Source organism: Electrona antarctica (genome assembly GCF_951216825.1).
Source record: "Electrona antarctica genome assembly, chromosome: 18".
Lineage (NCBI taxonomy): Eukaryota > Metazoa > Chordata > Actinopteri > Myctophiformes > Myctophidae > Electrona > Electrona antarctica.
This window is the reverse complement of record NC_136799.1, coordinates 15,791,007-15,807,885: the sequence shown is the minus strand read 5'-3', so window position 1 is coordinate 15,807,885 and position 16,879 is coordinate 15,791,007. Positions and strand designations below refer to the sequence as shown.

Below are 16,879 nucleotides of genomic sequence, written 5' to 3'. Positions count from 1 at the left end.
AAAAAGAGCAATAACAACACAACAAGAGCAACAATAGAAAAACAAAAAAAGTCAGTGCGTTATACATGGGATTAAGGTGCAAAAGGTCAGTGCGTGTCCACCTAGGGTGGACTGACCCTAGTATAATCCTAGTATAATCCGTAACACGCCATGCCACCATATATGGCCATCTCCATATATGAAGATCACGACGACACTGACCTCATCTAACCCTGGATAACCTGGAGCCAGCCAGCAACTCTACATCTGACCTCAAACCCTTAGATCTCCATATATGGAGCTGACCTGTTCTGAGTTCTCTTCAAAGGAAAAGGCTCGCTCAACAGTTCACTTCAAGGGAAAAGGCTTGCTCGATCTGTTCTGAGTTCTGACATTCCATGTCGATCCTTCCCCACCCGCCCTTCCTGTTCTGACATTCCATATGTTGATCTGACCTCATCAAACCCTGGCCTGTACACTAGTCAAGACATGCTCCATATATGGCCAGTACAGAATTCATTCCATATGTAGATCTGACCTAGCCTGATTATCAGCTGGATCCAGGCTAGATCTGACCCGGTGACCCCCCCCCATGCCAAAGCGCCAGTGCTCGCCCAGCAGTCTGCCATCACCCAGGTGCACGCAACCTCGGATAAGCAGCTAGAAAGGTAGGTTAGTGGCGCAACTGTACAGTCACATTTATGATCTTCATTTTATTTAGTATTAACCCTCCTGCAGTGTTCGCTGCACCGTACCAGTGCAGAGTGCGCACCCCCATTATTTCAGTGTTTTCAGTCAAATTTGCCTGTTAACTGCTCAGTGTCGAAAATTTCAGTAATGTCAGAAAAGTGCCTTTCTTTGTACATCTGATTGTTGTCTCATTGCAATAAAAATAGATTTTGAATTGATTTACTTGATTGAATCATTGAACTCATTGACAGTTGAAGGTCAGATTACAACTTTAACCCTTCTGTGGGGCTTTATCTAAATAAAAAAGTGTAATGTGTTTGGTTTACAGAATGAAGTTAAGTGGGGGTATAACTATTACACACACAAAATAATCTAAAAAAGCTGCAATAAAAGAAAAGAGTAACTGTTAATGTCATCCATTTTATTGAATTCATAGACTTTGAAACCAACTTGTACAAATTGCAAAACAGCTTTTGGTAACACCTCAGGTTTTTAGTTTTCTTTAATATTGTTTAATTATCTTCACTTCATGTACAGAAGAATAGGAACGGTATAGTTGTCAGACCATTTGTGTTTAAATTTTGGTGGGCAGTGGTGGTATATTTGTGGTATACCAGTTGGGTAGGTAATGTGTTTCAGTCCAAGCAAAACAAGATGGAAAACCACTAGAGAAACTGCTGCATTTCACCAATTAAAACTGGACAAGCAGTGAAAGTGTTACATTTACATGATTATAGAAATTCAATCTTCTCTCCAGCCCTATAGGATCAGGGAATAAAGTGTACTAAAATACAAATTCTGTCTGTGCTTCATCAATACATTTACATTCACTTCATAGTTATCACTCAAAAATAGCATTTATTTTAAAACCAGATCTCCAACAGGTTATGAAGACATTACAATATTTCCAGTTGATTTTTTTTCCTTCTTGTGATTAAGAGTATCAGGCTGGTATTAACCACATTAACCCTATCGTCCCTGTTCTGGTGCCAACATTAGCCGAAGAATCTACAAGCTTACAACACGTTGTGAGCTTGCCGTTTGGATAATTTTGGAAAGGATACTTAGTGTACTGTAGACTGTAGAGGACAGAAAGGAAGGTACCGTAGACCCCTGGGGGACCTCGGTTAACAAAGTATAAAGGGTTTAAGTGGTTAAAATGGATGTTTGCAGAGCATCCCTCAGTAATCCAATGTTAGACTACCTTTATTTATGTGCCTTATAAGTTATTTCCAGGGTGAGAAATTAACACCAGCCACTGGCCACCTTCTGTTGACATTTATTACCAAGTTTGCTTACTATTCGAAGTAGACATCTTTTGGAGACACTACTGGTCTACTTGAAAATACAGTGGATGAAGTCAGCTGTGTGCTCACAGGATAAGTGTTGTAATGGGAGGTTATTGCAGGCGTAAAACAGGTAAATGTGGCCAGTGGACAAATCGTTAGTTTTCAACCCTATGCGATACATAACTTTGTGGAGCATTAAGCCTGATTCATACTTCATCATATGACGGTGTATAAATTAAGCATTACAGTAAGACAAAACTGTGAAAAAGAGCAGGTTGACTAAAAGACTGATCAACAGTCAAATGAGAGCTTTCAACATTCCCAACTTTGACCTATAATGACAAACAGTACAAATACACAGAGCATCATATGAGTAGATACATTGAAATCATCACTAAGAACATAACGGCTATATGTACATGGGACCGTATGCTAAGATTACATTTGCTTAATTTATAAAAATGTACAACTTCAACTAATACACAATATGGGTGTTTGCAACATAGGGTAGCATCAGACAAAAGCTTATTGCACGCTGCAAATAATTTCAACGTAATCCCCTACCAAAATATATAACAAAAAAAATGTCCATTCAACGACAACTGAGCTACCTATTCAAAATAAAACAATGCAGTTATTTGCATTAGTCATATTTGTTTTTGAGCAATCGATATAAAATGTTAAAGTAAATACAGAATTATTTGAGAATTTCCAGTGCAAATCCCTCATGGATTGTTGTTCCATGTTTCCTACCAGTGACAGTGTCCAGATCTATGCGACTAGTGAGGGATGGGGTCCAATGGATACTCGTTTCAATTGCTTCAGTGAAGCTGCTTGGAGTATGTGTGTACTGAAATTGTACGAATGTACACTGTAAAACAGGGTGTTGCTGAGGAAGAGCATACTTGCTTGGCAAACAAACCTTCATTAAATTAAAAACAAACAATCAAATACATTTTAAGTGACACTACACCCAAAGCTAAGAGGATTCTCTACTCAGTCAATCAACAATCACACTAACTTCATTTAGTGGTGTTGTGGTTGGGTGCTGTGCATCGATCACTGGCAGATATTGTCAGAAAATAGAGGGTCTCATTTTAAGAATCCAAACATAATTATCATCTTAGCGTCCAACATTTCTGTACAGATTATGTCCTCTATAATATGTCTGTTGTGTAAGAGAGCTATCAACCTGTAAGATTCAATAGCAAGTTTTACTTCAACATCAAATGCCATGTTAAGAGTAAATATCATATAGTATTTCAAATCTTGAATTGTAATGAAACTGGAAAAATTAACCACAAATTAGGATGGCATGTACACAGGAAAGCTGGCATTAGTTGACCAGCTATTAGTTCAGTCAACTCTGTACCAAGCATAATAAAAAGATATTTCCTGGGATTACGGAAACACCGGTCATCATTAAAACCAAATTCTAGTTTTAATATAGGCAACATTTTGGTCTGACTGAAGGCATTCTCTGAGTCTAAGGCATTCATCAAAATTATGATAAACTTCAAAAAAAGCATCATCTTATTTTGGTTAAAGCATACTCTATGGAATACCATTATAGACCTGAGTTTTAAATGTCTGTGGAAAATGGTCTTAAATAGTTCTCTACTCTAAAAAGTATTCATAATTGAAAGCATAGTGACTTTACTTTTTAAAGTGTAGTCTTGTCATGCAATATACAAGTAAATGGCAAAACAGCGTTGTAATTATTTATCCTATGATTAAGGTAAACAGCAATTGATTGTAATAGCAGTTTTGTTGAATATAGGCTGAACTTTGCAGTCAGTGTCAAATAAATTGCCTCACTGGCTAGAGCCATGGTGCCAATGCTGAGAAAGTTGCAGTTGACTTCACATGTCAATTTAATGACTTTGCCACATTACTTCATAAGGATAAGTATATCTATATTTTTAGGGAAACAGAACTACCCTTTTCAAGGCCTTTGATGGCAAGATACAAAAGATCCTGGAAGCAGCAAAAGAAAAGCAAAACATAATTTAAAACCCAAATGTAAACATGAAATATCATACATCAAAACCTAGCTCTTCAATGAACACATGAGACACATTCTGGACGTAAAGGAAAGCAAGATAGGATAGGATGGAATTCTAATACCCACCTACTTCATTCAAGTGACATAGTATCAGTCTACAAAGGTCAACATGGGCAAATGTCTCAAAACTACACTTAAACACAATAGACTCACATGGCCTACACTACAGTATTACAATCACATATACAGTGCATGCACATACGAAATACACTTATTCTACTATCTTTTTCATATTATTTAAGCTCTCATGTTCCACTTTAGTGATTTAAAAAAGTGAGGGTTGGAAAAAACAAAACACCACAATAAAACAACCTCAATGGGAACCAGCAAAAAGTATGCCTTTTAAAAGTGCAATAAAATCATTAAATCTCTACGTGCTGTACAGTGCGCAGTTGGTATTGAATGGTTTAGGTGTGGTTGTGTCGGCATAGGGAGGTGAAGCATTCACAAATATCAGCTTTGTACAGTCCATGGTAGAGGAGATGACAGGATCAGAAGCCTGGACAGATGATGCCATTATCACCATCAACTAGGAGACAACATCTCGGCCCTCCGCAGGTTTCAGGTCAACACCTTCAATGCGCCAGGTCAGTATGACTGGCACTCAGGTCACGACTCATTCTCAGACGATTATTTCGTTCCTGGAATAATATAAATGAACAAATATGAGCTTCAGAATTTTCAGTTCCGATGAATAGTATAATGTAGATGAAAATAAACATACGCAAATAAGATTCATAGAAAGAATAAAATAGGGAAATCAAGTTTTTTTTTGGTCATATGCAGGTGCAAAAGGTCCATAAATGACAGCTAATCACATCCACAAGACAAATATAACTAAAAACAAAACTACACCCTGTATTTAGTTATTGTATTCTGTCTCCTCTAAAGAACAAAAATGCCCAAACACTTCAAATGTTTCTTGGTTGTCCATAATGTATTTGTATTTTAAATCCCCCATTCAACAACACTTAAATATTACGGTGTTGATTAGTTCAAACAATGGAAAACATGTTAGTCTGTGAGTCACACTGAGTGATGTTATCACTTGTGTCATTAGTAAGGTTTCAAATTGCTGCTTGCACAATCCTAACCACGAGGACAAAGGATACAGACTCCAAAGAAAGACAGAATGACAAAAGAAAGAAGAGAGAGGGGACATAGTACAGATGGTATAAGGCAGACTTGGGTCAAACAATGTTTTATACATTTCTTTATTTTTTAATTACTGCCTGTGAAAGGAGATCGGTGGGGTTTATCACTTGGAGTGCTGAGCAATTAAAATTAAAATACACTAAATTGATTTCTAGTTGTTTTAACTCTCCAGTAATATTTGGCAAGCTCACCCACCTGCCACCAACAAACTATAGTGACAATGAGCGTTCTAGCTACAAATTGCCTATATACTATATATACATGTGTATAAATCCACAAGTATAAACACCTTCCTGATGAAGGCCAGTGAAAGCAACACACCAATTGTTTCTGAACCATTAAACCCTATACTTTGTTGACCAGAGTCCAGCCTATCGACAAACTTTGCACGATTTCAGGAAATGTTCGCCACAAAATAGGCTCTATTCATAACTGTATTCCTGGGTTTCCAGAAGATGGCATATAATTTCCCCATAGATTCGTTTGATTGGCTCGGCGACAGATTTGAAACAGAAGCACAAATTAAAGTGTCATAATATGCGTTTCTGGTTCAAATCTGCTGTCAAGCCAATCAAATAAGCCTGACACACTGAACAGGAACCTAGGACTACAGAGCCTATTGCGGAGTCAGGGTTCATGTGGTTAATTAACGTCTAATATTTGACCCAGGTCTTGTAAAGATATTTCTGACATTTGGGCTCCTTACTTGGTATTGGTCCCCTGCAGCCTTGTCCGCCATGTTTAGAACCCCCAGTGACCTGGCCCGCTTCATGCTGCACCCAGAACAGTCACATGCAAGATGTCAGTAAGGGCCAGGGGTGAGGGGGAAGGGGTCAGAGATGATGGTTGAAGGGGCATGTAGTCCAAGGTGAAAGGTCATATGAGGGTTCACAGCTCAGGTATAAAGAAGATGGGATGTGTTTATTTTTTAGTTCAAGAGTGATAGAATGTGTGTTTGTTAATGACTGTAAATGAAACTCATTATATACTGTAGGTTATTTTTGACCGCCACCAGGTAGCACTGTTATCCATGTAGAATAGTTAAACATGCTTTGAAACTATTGTCCTTATCCTGGCTGAATAGGAAACACTCACCGTCCATTTGTAAGTGGTACCCTTTACGTATTTCCAAGCTCACAAAATAACAACTATTTTATCTGCATCACCAAATGCTAGTGAGATTCAATTCTAATAGTTCTAATATGGACCTAGGCATTGGAAAACAAACTCGTACCAGTACCTGAAAAGCAAACAAAAATAATCCATCCCTACAAGTCATTTAATCATTCAGTTCAATGCTGCTGTTGTAACTTCTAGTTTGTTAAAATAGTATGTATAGACAAGGATCAAAATCTTCAGCTGAAGCAGAATGATCGACTTGTTTCAAAACAATATGCAATGAAGGAAAAATGTGCTGAATAGAACATTAAAATATCTGACTTCAGTGGTAGACTTTTGTTATTTTCTCTTCACTTTGATGAACATCATCACACTGAAGACTGGCTCATTGGGATGGACATTTTTTGACAGTACAATTTAACACTTCGCGTTCCCTTGTGAATGATGATGATAGAATGAGATCATCATTATCATCTTAAAACAGCAACAGGGCGAGCAGCAGAGGAGAGGGTAATGAGTGAGCACACAGATGAGGCATGCAAGTGAACAGTTCACTTAAGAGTTTTATTCAGAAATAAAAGCTCCAACACGGCATAGAGTTTGAAATAAAAAAACAGCAGCCATGCAGACATTCTTTTCTCTCAAATAAAATTCACAAAGAAATAGAAAATAATAAAATTAAAAGTAAAAAAATGAACCTTATTCCAAAATTCCAAAAGTGAAATAAATAGTCTAAAGCCATAAGAGTAATAAATAGGCTTCACTATTAGTGGTTAAAACCAAACATAAAATAAAAAGTTCCACAGGCCAAAAAGCAGAAAGGCATTTCACAAGCAGACATTAGTAAAAAATAAAACTTCCAACACATCACCAGCCACAGCATGTGTTTGTGAGTGAAGTATTTGAGTATAACTGAGGTTTTCCATTGCATCTGTACCATGGTACACAATTAGCACCCTTTGGTTTTCCATTGGAATACTGAACAGGTTTGGTGATCCTGCAGATTCATAATTTGCCAGCACATTATGAAACTGACCACGTCTCATACAGTATACGTTGAGGACCCGTCGCACATCACACCTTTAATGACGCTTTCCCACTGCATGGTTCCGCCTCAACTTGACTCAACATTATTTTTATTTACATTATAGGCAAAAAGTACCTGGTACTTTTTTGGAATCACCTCCGTCAAGGTTCCAAGCAATCTGAGGAGGTACCAAAAGGTGATGTGAAAGCTCTGCAGAGCAGAGAGATTGGTCAATAGCTTGATTGTGTACTGATGTTGTATTCCCCCCCGAAACTGCATGGAAGCTCCTGAATACTGTGAACTAACTTTTGAACTAGATGCAAATGTGAAATGAATCAATATTGAGCAACTGCATGGCCAATTTCCCACCTAAAATGTTATCAGACACTAACGGTACAGGTGAATTAATTTAACTGTACAATTTAACTGTACAGGTGAATTAGATAACGTTTCTAGACAGCATTGGCAGTTAACTTTAGCATTGTTTAGTACTCTCATACGCAGAGGGTTGGAACCTGTAAACCTAAACCAATCGACCAATCAATCAATCTATCGTCGACACAGATACAAGGTCAAATTGAGGTGAAATTCTTAATTATGCAGACTGTTATTTTAAAATAAAGTAAAAATCAGACCTGTCTGAAGTGAGTGGTGCAACAGCTCCCCCTGTTGGTACTCTAAACATCTGGACATACAGACATAGGGATGGACATAGGGACATTGCTGTTCCTTGGAGTGGTTGCACCACTCAAAAAGCTACCCTCTGCAGTAGAAAAATAACTAGTCAAGTCGGTTCTATGCAATGGAAAATTGCCAAAATACACTGCTACCAATCCCCACTTTGAGCCATTCAAAATGGGGGACAAAAGAAAACCGTACCATGTTGTGCCAGTATGGGTACAGTTCTGTAGAATAATGCAATGGAAAACAGCCCATATACTGTATATGTGCCCGTTACAGATCCCTTGTTCATCTCATGTGCAAAACAGCTCCAGAATTACACCACATCACCACCAGCAAAGTAGAGCCATCCCTCTTTATGGGGGGGGTTAGTAGTACACCAACCACAGTGGGTAGGAGGAGAAGAAGAGGTACCCCTCACCCCCGTTTGGGCCTCCAGTGCATAGTACGAGTTCAGTCAGGTGTCTAGGGGGATAGTTACCCAGGGTTCTTAGGCTCATTGTCTCGTGAGGAACCTCCCTTCAGCTTGCGGACCAGCTTCTCACTACTGCGTCGGATGGAGGCGCGGAGTTTACTGAACGAACCACTCCTCTTCAGTGAGCCAGAGCCATCCTGATAGGGAGATGCCACAGGGTTATACAAACACACCGACACACACGTAAATACAGTATACGGTATGTTGTAGGAACACACACTCAAATATACGTACACAAATAATTTATATACACTCACACAACACACATACCGGTACACAAGTATACACGATTGTATACGCATACACCCTCAAATCATTTACACCTCAGATCAGATTAAATGCACCACCTTGCTTTTCATTGTAGAGTGCGCACGCACGCACGCACACACACGCATGTAAAGAAAACCTTGTATAAACTCAAGAGTGCACATTCTCACATGCATGCATGATGCTAAAATGCAGCTATACGTCATTTGCACATTAAACTACCGTGCATCAATATACTGTACTTCTAGAACAGTTTCATTTGTACATATTACATTACAGTCATTTAGCAGACGCTTTTAGCAGACGCTTTTATCCAAAGCGACTTACAATAAGTGTATTCAACATAGGTAGGGAACAAAAACTACTAATCACCAGAAGTCTTTAGTGCATTTTCTGCAAAAACAAGCAACCAAGAGTATACCTAGCGCTAAGGTAAAAGTGCAATATATCAGCTACCTATTTCCTTAACCAGATGAGACAAAATAGCTAAATCAAATGAGCATGAGCTAAAACAATTAAGTGTATCGACTAAACAAGATCCAATAAACAATACAACAATAGAAAACAAGCGTTCGTACAACTAGTTAACAACAAGTAGGTCAGGCAGAGAGGAAGGGTAGTGTTTCCTGAAGAGGTGGGTTTTCAACCTGCGGCGAAATATGGGCAGTGACTCTGCTGTCCTAACATCAGTGGGGAGTTCATTATCTTATTATACATAAGAACACAATTGCACCAATTGACACCAAGGCTTAAAAATAATTAGTAATGATCACAGATTCCATGTTGACTGGAGAGTTCCATCTCGTGGAAAGAACAGTGGTCCTAATAAGACTAATTGTATGTGATGTGATTAAAACCAATGTGATTCACAGAATAATTCTCATACTCTATCATGTCACTGGTTCTTAAAGTGGGGTCCAGGGACCCAGAGAAAAGAGTTAACAGTATGGACTTTTAACGTGTAGATTGGTGTCACACGCACTCACGTAACATCTATAGAATGTTCTGACAGAAGGTCTAGCCATGGGTCTTTGCCATCCAAAATAGTTTAGAAATGTGGAACGCAGCAAGGTGGTGTTTACATCTGATGTCATTATTCATCTTCAAATATTAAAACAATTCTGAGCTCAGGGCAGAAATTTAGAAATAGTTTGGGAAGAAAAAAGGCCATAAAATCCTGCTATTAAACTCATTGGTCCATATTCTAAGTAGTGTAAATGTCTTTCTTGGGTCATAATGCTATTTTATAAATATGTCATTGTCGAAGTCTGAAGAATAGGAGAAAAACGTGTGACAATGTCAATCAACATCAATCTACAGCTTAATTTATTCTTCACCATACCCCTGTGTCACTCACTGAAAATAATATTTTCACATTTCTTTTACTTGAAAATCTTTTCAGCGATTGACACATCCTATTATGAAGTATAAATTAGGCCTGACCTTGAAGACCATCTGCTCTTCTTTGACCACCACAACATGGTCAGTAGAGCCAGACTGATCTACCGCTTTGACCATTATTTGACTTTTTTTTGACAACATCAATATCAGCAATTATGCACCCTGTGTCCAAATTAAATCCCCATTTTGGGCATGTACTATCATGTAGGATGAATATTTTCACTGATTTTCCAAAATAGATGCTCTACAGGCTCACGATGTGCGTTGAGCCTGTAGATAGGCTATTTCTGAACATTTCTGAATAGAATACTGAAGTCCTGACATCACTCCCACTACCCCTGGGTCAAAGTCTAGTTATTCTTTGATTGCGTCATGTAAGAACGGTTTTCCAAAAAGAAACAAATCACCCCGGCGATTTTGTCAGGTATGAGACGTGTCGTTTATGATACCGAGTTAAATTTGATAACATTCGTGTTTGGAGGGAAAAAAAATCTTACTACTTACTTACTAATTCACAGTCCGTCATATCCATAATGAGTCAAATCGCCAGGGTGATTTGATTATTTTTGGAACAGTTCAGACATAATCTACTTGCCTATTGGAATTCCAATAGAAAATATAACCTTGTGACCCTAAGGATAGTTCCCTCTAGAAGCAGTGATGTCATACTTCAGTGCTCTATGGTAGTTAAATTAAAAATAAAAATAAACATTACTTGTTAAGTGTTTTTATTTTCTGGTTTGCTAAAAAGTTAAATGTTCTGAAATAGAAACTTTAATCAAATCAAATTAATCTGAAAATCTAACTTTGACAAAATATCAGTCAAAGCATGGGTAATCACTAATCAGTGGTCAAGGACTCTCTAAAATCAGCATTGAATCCAAAAGTCAGGAATCAGTCGGGCTCTAATGTTCAGAGAGGACATCGGGTAAGAACACAGAGAAAAAGAGAGGGAGCGACACATAAAGAGGACAGAGGCTGACATGTGGGTGAGCAAAGGGTTATGTTTTTATTAGAAGTTAAGAAAGACAAAACCGTTAGATGCACAGAAACACACACACAGACACTGAGCCGATTAGTACGGAGCCATGAAGAGAGAAAGAGTATAAGCCATTAAGATTTCCAACAGATATGCACGGGGCAAGGCCTATCGCTCCGTATGACCTTATTACGTCTATATACATTCATGTACAAGAGATGACCAGGCTCTATGCAGTGGAGTCAGTAATTTGGCCGGATGTCACATTTCCATAGACTGTAGGTTTGTGTGAAAATGACAGACATAAATTAAGCTGCCAATTTTTTTTTATTCAGATCGTTAAAATATCAACACTTATAGAGGTCCAAATAGACAGTAATTTCTACATAATTTCTTTGTCAAGGTTAAAACTGTAAAGGGTCAGATAATTGATGTTTGAGGAATGTAAATGAGGCCAATGTTTGCCATTGTTTAAATTTAAGCAAAGCTAAATATTTGTCCCTAAGTTCAGCCCACACCGTTTAGGAAGTTGTCTGAAACATGATTCTGTTTATGAAAAATTGCAACAGCTCTTAAGAAATTGCAACAATCAACATTGATCTGTTTTTCTTACAGTCCTAATTGGCAAATAATTGGCTGAAACGTTTTCTGCGTTGCAACTTAATCTGACAACATAGTCAAAACAAACACAAACCAACCACTGTAGTAAGATACAGCCTAGCTACACAGTGGAAATTCAAGCATTCAAGCTAGGTTTGGAATTTGTGACGCATAGAGTCTGTCATCATGGGTGTGCCCACTCGAGCATGACATCACATCGCTGTTGACATTATTTTTTTTGTATTTATTCATGACATAATTTGCAAAACTTGGAGTGGAGTACAGAGTGTTGCATTAGTTCCTAAACAAAGACAACACAACTGTGCTCATCATGCAGATGAATAAGTGTATATTTACAGAAGGTTCCACACCTGCCCCCTCCTATGAGTCACCAATACCTAGCTATTGTTGTTAATGTTTTAAACTCTACAGTATTGACTAAACAGAGAGATGGATTCCACCCCAGAATGTAGAGAGAAAGAGACAAAGCCATAATGTGAGGAAGAGTGTATAAGGATAGTGTAGGAGAGGAAAATGTTAAGTCTGATTTATACTTGGTTGCACATTGTGTCTCGCACTGAAAATAGCTGATCTACAAGCTCACAGCATGTCACTCTGCACCGTGCAAATAAGTATAAATCAGGCATAAGAAAACATCAAGCTTTGTTTTGAGAGTTTGAGACACACACACACAAGCCACTTTCCCCTGGTCCCAATACCGCCTATAGGAGGGCAGAGTATCATAGCATACATAGCACACAGTGTTGAAACAAACAAGAGGGAGACCGAAAGGGAGGACATGTTGAAAGCAAATAATTCAAGGACAAAGTTGGAAAAGTCTGGATTCAGGGCATATAAGCCAACCCCCCCACCCACACACACACACCTCTAATTCCCCAAATACACACAAAGAATACAGTGCTTAGAAACACTGGGAGCGAAGTAACAGGTATTATATTTGGTTGACACACAGGCAGGTCCTAATCCCTTTCTCTCTGAGCCCCCACCCCCATTTACAGAGAGGTGGTAGCTATAGTGGTAATAACCGTAGTTGTAGTAGTAGTAGTAGTAGTAGAAGCAGTGGTTGCAGTAGTATGAGGCCTTGGTTAAGGAAGGTTCAACCCAATGTTGCCTGGATGGCACGTAGAATCCCATCAGTTTGAGGAGAGAGAGAGAGAGAGAGAGAGAGAGAGAGAGAGAGAGAGATGGGGGGGAGCAGTGGAGGACAGGGGCAAGGCGGCCAGGTGAGTTGTCCATCATGCAGCAGACTAGTTTTTTTATTTAGAATCACAACAAGGCATCTGGAGTTATGCCTGCTGGTCAGACAGACAGGGAGAGAACAGAGGGAGGGAGGGAGGGAGGGAGAAAGAAAGAAAGAAAGAAAGAAAGAAAGAAAGAAAGAAAGAAAGAAAGAAAGAAAGAAAGACAGAAAATGACAGCCAAACACAGGCGGAGAAGGTGAAAGGGACAATTGAGGAAGAGGAGGAGGAAAGGAGAAAGTTACAACAAGGTGGTGCAAAGGGAAGAGGGGAAGACAGGAAGAAAAGAGAAGTATGGTCAAAAGGCATTCAGGTGAACAGCAGTGAAGCCAATCTTTCCTGTTTCAGATACAGTGTCTCTCCAACGTCACAAACAGCTACAGCATCAATAACAACACAATGGAATGAAGAGAAAGGGGGCTCAGGGGGGTGACGTCAATGCAAGCACAGGCTGGGACGACGTGAAAAGAAAAGAAAATCAGCAACACTGCAGAACAATCCACATTTTTACCCACACTGAATCTAGCACACACTACTCAGGATTGTATTGCGCATCAGTGTAGCGGACGTAGTCTAATCAATGTTAGATAATCTTTCATCTCAAGGCACAAATGTTTTTGTTTTTTAAGGTTTGAGATCAAAGTCTACATTTAGGCCAAATGGGGACAATGAATTTAGAGACTGAATCTAGAAAGCCTTATCTGTCCCCCTCTTCTGGACACAGAGCCTTTTTCTGTGCCAATATAATGAAGGGAAGAGACAGCGTGATTGGATTCCACTTCCACAAAATGTGCGGCAACAGGTCATACCCACATATTCCATGATGCCACACGGGCATGTAAGTAAGTAAATTACTGCTTGTCAGAATGGGGGTGCTTAAAGGACAACTTTAGTTTTTTTCAACCAAGGTTCATGTTTTAGGTTGTTATTAGAGAAAGTAAAAGGTGAGCGTACATTTCTTTTCATTTGCTGCTTTCTTTTGTTTTAGGGATTTTAGCTGTTTTTGACAGGGGGCGGGGGCATCCGAGCATGGGGCTAAATATGTATTTCTTTACTATTTTTTAATAGCGATTTATTTTTTTACTCTTTACTATAGTCCTACTAGACCCCAAGAAATTACATCTGGTCACAAAAGATCACGGGATCTACTGAATGTGTCAAACTGACATATTGAGCATAGGACACACAGTGTGGCTTCCCCCCAGTAGGCTACCTTCACATTCAGTAGATCCTGTGATCTTTTGTGGCCAGATGTAATTTATTGGGGTCGTGTAGGACTATAGTAAATAATACAAAAAGAAATCGCTATACAATTTTGTAAAGAAATACATATTTAGCCCCATGTTCGAATGCCCCCGCCCCCTGTCAAAAAAAGCTAAAATCCCTAAAACAAAAGAAAGCAGCAAATGAAAAACAATTAAGACTCATCTTTTACTTTCTCTAATAACAACCTAAAACATGAACCTTGGTTGAAAAAAACTAAAGTTGTCCTTTAACCTTATGGCATTTATGTGTGCACTCTGCTGTTACATTGAGAACAGGAGCCGAATTTGTAGTTGCCATTGGGGATACGTGCTAAAATACGTTGAGTGGGGAGTGAAACAGGGAGTAAGTCCGTAGAATTTGAACCGTGATAAATAACATATCAACATATCATGTTTTCCAGATTTTTACCAAACCACCACAAGACAATGTATTCTCATGCCGAGTCATAAAAACCTCTCATTCTGATTTAATCTGTAATGCACCTAAAAACAGTTCAGTGATCTCAGAAAGAGACTCATAGCAATAATACTTCAATGTAGAGCCAATGGGCTCTGGTTGTCTCTTCTAGCCTACTTTGGTTCCTATAAAAAAATAATATTTGTTCTATTTCCTGTGTGAGGCCCTTAGAGTTTCCACAGACCAGTCGGCCTTGAGTCTCACTCAGTCAAGTTAGAATGCTCCCAAAAACCCAAATCACACTGAGACGATGACAGGAAAACACAAACGGAGGCAGGAGAAGGAAAATCAGAAGAGCGGGAAGATGGACATGTCCACAAACGCCTCATAATGTGATCTGTTGTACATGTGATGTTATACATGAAATGTTAAAAATAAAAATGCATGTGGATGTTGTCCACATCTGTCTGGTTCTATGCCGTTTAGTGGTATCTGTGTATTTATTGTATCTTGTATTCTATTCTAAAATTAAATGTTTCAGACAGTCTGCAAAAATCAACTAAACAATGGACTCATGACTACACTTCACCACTAGGGGGTGTTTCTGGACAGGAGAAGGCCTCTGTTGGAGAGACACTGTCTGTCTCTAAAGAACCATTGTTAGCACCAATACATCAACAACACAAAGCATGCGCACGCACACAGGAGTCAAGGGAGGATGCAGATAGTGACGGCTGGCTGCTGACAAGAAGCTACAGTACAAAACATGCAAAGCAAAAGCTTGATTTATGCTTCGTTATGCTCCAGTGTTGTGCGCCGGAAACAGAATGACAATTTTCAGCACATGACACTGGCACGCAAATAACTATAAAATCAGGCTAAAGACAAGTGTAGAGCAGCACAACATTGAGTCACTCATGTACATCAATCATGTGCCTCTCTGACAGCAACAACTGCATACAGGTCACACACATAGCAACATTCACATTTTGCACACACAACATAACGCATGGAAAAGGAGAGGCATAAACTTATGGTGTGTTCACACGGGCAGATGCAAAGATACGGTCTACCATTCATCGTCAATGGAAGCCAGCGACATGAAGATGCAAAAATGCATCCAACGTCTGTAGCTGCTGCAAAACCTACAAAAACGTTGAGCTGGTTTCAACTTCAGATACAAAGCTACAAATAATATGCTGTGTAGCTTTGCATCGTTTGCATCTGCCAGTGTGAACGCAGCGATACAGTTGAATGGACACAGAAATCACACAGGAATGAATGCGTCTCAGGGAGACACTGAAGGGGTACAGTACAGAGCCCATGTTGAGTCACAGAGGTTAGAGGACTGATGAGTCATAGCGGAGGACTTGAGCATCATTTATACTTTAATTAATATCATTTAAAATGGATGCGCAGATTTTGTTTGCGACACGTCTTTCTGCTATAAATCAGTTATTCTTCTTGAGGATGTATACATTTGCTGTTGTTAATCTACTGGTAGGATGGAGTGGCTGCAGGCAGAGGAGTGTGTTCCTGCATAAATCTTCTTGTTTTAGTGTGTGTAGGTGTCTGTGCACTATGACAGGCAGCCTCACAGGGAGGAGATGCTGATTGGTTGACCGGCGGCTACTGCTATGGCTACTGTTGCTACGGGAGCAGGCCAGGTACTGAATGGAAGCAGCCTTATTGAAAACAACAAAGTGAGCAGCCTACAGAGACCTACATCTAGACGTTCTGTTAGTGAGCAGCCTACAGAGACCTACATCTAGACGTTCTGTTAGTGAGCAGCCTACAGAGACCTACATCTACACGTTCCGTTAGTGAACAGCCTACAGAGACCTACATCTACACGTTCTGTTAGTGAGCAGCCTACAGAGACCTACATCTACACGTCGTTAGTGAAAGGAAACAGAGGCTGCAAGGAAGCCATATGTCTGCAAAATTTTGTCATTAGATGTGAAATTTGTGAACACAGCATTTTCTACATACAATATTTATTCTTTGTGCTCAAAAGAGAAAACAAAACAATAATATATACTGGATGTAGCTGAATGAGACAGTAGCCTAATAGAACTTGCCCAGTTTTAATATAAATATTAAAATATCCTTTAACGTGCAGATTGCTTTGTGTAACCACAACATGTTTGAAACATGAAACATGTGGAACATTTTTCATTTATAAGAGATTGCAGCCTCTTGTCAGGGTGATTCATTGTGTAGTCCTAGTG

General features: G+C 39.1%; 1 protein-coding gene across 4 annotated transcripts in view; it reads right to left on the bottom strand.

Moving 5' to 3' along the window:
- Positions 1-1,075: 1,075 nt before the first annotated feature.
- The window catches only part of klc1a (kinesin light chain 1a), a 54,460-nt gene continuing 38,656 nt past the window's right edge, over positions 1,076-16,879 (bottom strand). For 2 of the 4 annotated variants that reach the window (XM_079527344.1, XM_079527345.1), the window contains exons 14-16: positions 8,487-8,617; positions 5,885-5,951; positions 1,076-4,664 (exon numbers count right to left, since the gene is read on the bottom strand). In XM_079527344.1, coding sequence (XP_079383470.1) covers positions 4,599-4,664; positions 5,885-5,951; positions 8,487-8,617 — 264 coding nt within the window. In that variant the 3' untranslated portion in view covers positions 1,076-4,598. Of the gene's footprint in view, positions 4,665-5,884; positions 5,952-8,486; positions 8,618-12,917; positions 13,041-16,879 lie in introns of those variants that run through there. The other 2 variants (XM_079527346.1, XM_079527347.1) reach the window with 2 other exon arrangements.